This window comes from Eurypyga helias, unplaced genomic scaffold (genome assembly GCF_000690775.1).
Source record: "Eurypyga helias isolate BGI_N326 unplaced genomic scaffold, ASM69077v1 scaffold5217, whole genome shotgun sequence".
Classification (NCBI taxonomy): domain Eukaryota; kingdom Metazoa; phylum Chordata; class Aves; order Eurypygiformes; family Eurypygidae; genus Eurypyga; species Eurypyga helias.
Genome location: NW_010260950.1, coordinates 5753 through 10797, shown reverse-complemented (window position 1 = coordinate 10797; position 5045 = coordinate 5753). Strand labels below are relative to the sequence as shown.

General features: G+C 49.9%; 1 protein-coding gene across 1 annotated transcript in view; it reads right to left on the bottom strand.

The window, feature by feature from the left end:
* LOC104512272 (rho guanine nucleotide exchange factor 10-like protein) overlaps positions 1-428 on the bottom strand; it is a gene marked incomplete at its 3' end in the record, with an annotated part of 15631 nt that extends 15203 nt beyond the window's left edge. The window contains 2 exon segments of the mRNA XM_010155191.1: positions 9-142; positions 392-428. Of these exon segments, the coding sequence (XP_010153493.1) occupies positions 9-142; positions 392-428 (171 nt within the window).
* Between the last annotated feature and the right edge of the window lie 4617 nt (positions 429-5045).

Here is a 5045-nt window from a genome sequence, read left to right as displayed (position 1 = left end):
CGCAGAACCGTTTCGCCGCTCGGCTCAGCTGCCGAGTCTTCTTCCTCCTCCTCTTCCTCACTGTCCTCAAAGTCAAAGGCTTCTCCAAGGTCCTCCTCCCCGTGGGGCAGGGGGCTGGGGGTCTCCGGGGCAAGATGGTCACCTGCGAGGAAGAAACGCTGTCACTCAGTGTCCCCCTCCACGATGCTGCTGTACCCCAGGAGGGATGGAGGGGACAGAAGAGAGCATCACCCCCCAAAAAACACTGCAAGATGCAACAGCTCTTTGTCTTTTCACGACCCTGAGAGGATCCAGGGGGGGAGGATGCCCCCAGGCAATGCACCCCACTTTCTGCACAAGGCTGGGTGTCCCCTCCAAAAATAACCTCCCAGCTCCAGCGGGTTGACAGTACCTACTGCGGGATGAGGGGGCAGCTCGGAGGAAGCCATGGCACAGGGGGTCGGGATGCTCTGCCTGGGCCCTTCCCCGAGGCTTTCCTGCAGGAGAGAAGGAAAAATGGGTCGAGGGGGAGGAGAACAGCCCCCCACATCCATCCCCATGAGAGAAGGCAATGTAAGGAGACCCCAGGTTTGATGGATCCAGCTCCGGCTGCTGTAAGACCTTGCAGGAAACAGAAAAGCTGCTCCCAGGTCCCTGTTTGTACAGCAAATCCACCCTATGCATGGAAAATTTATCTTGTGCATGGCAAATCCAGCCCCTGCACGGCAAATCCAGCTCCGAGCATCGAGCTGGAAGGTCTCGGAGGGTGGGAAGCGCCAAGCATCCTCCTTGAGATCGATGGCTCATCCGCTTGGGTAACCGGAGACACCCGGCACGACGCCCTGAAAGGTCACCAAGAGGAAGAGGAAGGACAGAGCAGGGACCCCCATGTGCCCGAGGGACCACACAGCAGAGGGAAACGATGCCCAAAAGGTGCAAAGGGCAAAACTGAGCCAAACCCTCCAAATTCGGTCCTGCTGGAAGCAGGACTGAGCCCACCACCCTTCTCCAAAGAGCTGTGACCCGCCCCACAGCGACCATTTCTCCTTTGCCTGGACTCTTGTTCCCCCTGGGAGGGGCATAAAGGGGATGCACAGCCCCAAAAATGGATCTTTTTACTCCTCCTGTGCCAAAACTCCTTCAAGCTGCAGCACAGCACAGGTACAATCGCCCCACATGGGTTTGCAGCGAGCTGTAGAGCTCCAGGGCCATATATATAAATACACACCTATATATAGGCCTAGAGCACAACAGGAGGGGACTGAGGTCTGGGACCCCCACCCACATTTGCATTTACCCCTGGGAAATGAGCTATAAAGCCCCTTGCGATCACAGCACGTGCACAAGGCTGCCAGGCTGCAGAGTGCTCAGCAACCCCCATCCAGCATTTCCCAGCCTTAAAAAAGTAAAATAAAACTCCTCTTCCCCTCCTTAACCTGCATTTCCGCTGCAAATATCCTCTTCCAGTTTTTCCCCCCAGCCCCTCTTTCCGCGAGGCCATTGTCTCCATAAACACATTTATAGGGATTTGTTTGGGATGACCACCCAGGGATGCTTATTTTTCCCCTCCTCGAACTCTTTTCCTGGCCCTTGAAAAGCAAGCAGCTGGCAGCGAAGGCTGCTCTCACATGTCACCTCATCTACTCCCTGTTAGCGTGGGAGCAGGCAATTCCCCTTTCCACAAGCTCCGGGGTTTTATCCCTATGGATGCGATGCCAACCGAGCCGTAGACCCACAATAAACCAGTCCCACCAGGAGATGGGATGGGGCTGGGGGAGGGAAGCCATATTTCTGCAGCGATGCCTTCCAAAAATAAAGCAAAGCAAGCAAAAAAAACACCAGAAGGATAAATCAAACCCGGCAAAGCCATGCCAATGGTTTTATCCAGAAACCAGTTTGCTTACTGGTTTGCCTCACCCTTCCAGCCACCCGACAGCTTCTGCATTCGGAGAGGGAAGTGGGAGGATGATGCAGAGCCAGGCCCTGCAGCTCAGTCCTGATTTTATCCCACTAGCAGGGCAGGAGAAGGTCAATTCCCATTTTGACAGTTGACATAAGCTCCCATCAGCCCGATTTGTCCCAGGGCTGGTTATTTTTCTGGCCACGACTGCGTCTGCCGCCACGGAGAATTACCAGCTCTCCAAACCAACCCGCCCCAAACTTCAAGTCTCGCTAAATTTTTTAAAAAGTGGAGGTTTTTTTTCATATTTTTAATAGCAGAACTGCCATCAGGGGTAGGAGCATCCCAGTAGCAAAATGTATCCCATGGGATGGGGGAAAAGCTGGTGGGAATGAGCTGCCCTGCCAGGGACACACCCCCAGACCAGACTGGGTTAGCAAAAAGGACATGCAGAATAATCCAAGGCAGCCTTAGGGATGCAGTATGATCCAAGAAGGATGCAGGGATACAATATCATCCTTGGAAAATACGGATTTAATTGCCCAGAAGAGATGCTGGGCCCTCACCCTGCCACCAGCAACCAGCTCGAGGTTCAACCCCATCACCCTCCCGACGCGGGCAGGGAGGGGAAAAATAAATAGAGCCGGATCTAAATAAAGGCAGAGAAGCAGGGCCATCTGCTAAACCCGGCCCGACCCCTCGCCTAGCAAGCTGGCATCTATTTGGCTTTATTTTGGTTATTTTTAGCTGCCGCCACGGAGCGACAGGTCCCAGCTGGTGGGGACGGCTGCCAGTCCCCGAGGACCGGTCCCCGGTTAAAGCATCCTCCGCCCCATCATCCCCCCAGCACCCTTTTTTACCTAAATATAGGGGTTTGCAAGAAAAAAATATCAAAAATAATCCATAATATCACGGCAGGGATGCAGGCAGGATTTACCCTGGGAATCCCTCCTGCTCCTCTCCACATCCCCACCACGTTAATCCCTCCTTATAAATAACCCTGATGTTATTTATAAGGGATGGGGAGAAATAAGAATTAGCTTTTGTCTCCCAAGAGTTTCTTCGACTCCTCATTAATTCCTCCAACTGACGGTCCCGCAGCCCAGCTGCGGTTTCAAGGCTTATTTCACCACCTGGATGATTTTCCACCAGCACCTGGGCCAAAAATTAGAATTAATTCAGATTATTTCCGGCACACGGGATGCCAGGGAGAGCGGCGTGATCCCCAGAGCAAAGCAGGGATGTTTTCTCCCTCAAATCCCAGTCTTCTAAAATAATAACTTTTAAAAAAACAGCAAATATTAGCTGCATGGTATGTTTTTTGTTTTTTTTTTCCCAGCCCAAATGGGGCCTGTCGTGCGTTATCAGTGGTTTAAGGGCAGAGCAGTTTATTTCCCAGTTTTCCAAGGAATTAGTTGCTGAGATTTGAAGGTGTCAGTGCAGGAACGAAGGTTCTGATGAAGAAAAGTTATCCCACGTCTTCAAAAGGCCCCCAGATGGGGTGTTTTGGTGCGGTTGCAGTTGGTGGAAGCAGCAGTAAGGGGCAGCTCAGCGAGCAGAGGGAAGTAAACGATAGTAAAATACGGGCTTTCCTTCCTAGAAAAATCCAAAAAAATAGTGTTTTGCCAGAAAAAAAAGCAAAAAGAGGGTTATTTTCACCCTGGGGGAAAAAAAAAATCCATGAAAAATCAAAATTCAAGGCAATTCTGTGATTATATTTTAAATAAGCTCATGCCAAAAGACATCATCTTAGAGGAAAAGCTCTTCCTGAAGACGGTGTTTCCCTCTTTCACCTCAAAAAGTTTCTTCTGGGCAAATATCCTGCAACTATTCCAGCCAAAAACCCAAGACCTGGAAAACTGCCGCCCTTTTCCTTTATATTTTCCTTTTCAACATCGCCGACGAACCGGAAAAAATCCATCCCTTGTCCAGCTCGCGCCACCACAAGTGCAAATGCAGGAAAAAAGAGGGGGGGAGGAAATCAGTAAAAAAATCAGAATTTCATCACTTAAATTAAAAAAATTGAGCCTGTTTTGCAAAGATTTCTTGCAGATACACCCAAAAGGCAACAAAAATGCCTTAATTACTGCCAAAAACCTCCTGAGTTTGATGCTTACCCCAATTTTGACCTTTCGATGCTTTGCAAAGCAATTGCAAAGTTCACCCACTGCAAAACTACGCCGGAAAGGAATTTGAAGTGAGAAGAATTTGAGTCAGAAATAACAAAAAGCAGGAAAAAACGTTTATTTTCCCCCATTAGTGTTTCCAGCTCAAAATTCCCAACAATTTTGGGCTTTGCTTTATTGCAAAAGCTCCACATTAAAACCTCTCCCACCCTTTACCAGGGATTTTTCCCTCCTGCCAGTGCTTTGGGGTCACTATTTTGGCTGAAAAGGGACCCCAAAAAAAATCAGCATCGGGTGATGACATGAATGGATTTGTGATCACCCTCCCCAATATTCTTAATTTCTCTCCTTTTGCACACACCTATTCCAGCCTCCCATAAAATGCTGGGGTTTCCCCCTCCCCCAGATGCATTACTTCACGATTTTTTGCTGCTATTTTGGGGCAAAATCTGCTCTTTGCAACCCGACATCTCGCTAAAACACGCTTAATGCCTTAAATAATCACAATAAACTGGTGCAAAAAGGGGGTGGGGGGGAATATCGCAGTGATTTCACCCCCTTTGCAACGTGCGACGCAACGTTGTGCCCCAAGACAACCAGCGTCCAAAAAAAAAAATCCCTAAAAAGGGATAAATTGCCATTATTCGCTGTCAAAATTATCCTGGAGGAAGCTCCCACCCACCCAGAAATTGAGGTTTCTTGCAGGTGCTGCGGATCCCAGCTGGGGAAACCGGGAAGGGATTTGCAACCATCGCTGAGTTCGCAGGAAAACGGGGTGAAAACGCGCAGGAATGGGGACGGAACGAGCTCGCTGCCCCGATGCCAACCTCCTCCCTCCCCAAGGCTGCTTCTTCTCGCTTATCTAATTAAATGCAATTAAAAATTACATATAAAATGATATATGAAGGAGAGAGAGAACAAAAGCCCTGATGGCTGGTGGCAGCAGGGGGGCGGCAGGCGACCCCCTCCCCACCGATGACCTATAGATGCGCATTATAGACAGACGTACGTAGGGATTTACGGGCAGGGAGGGGAGATTG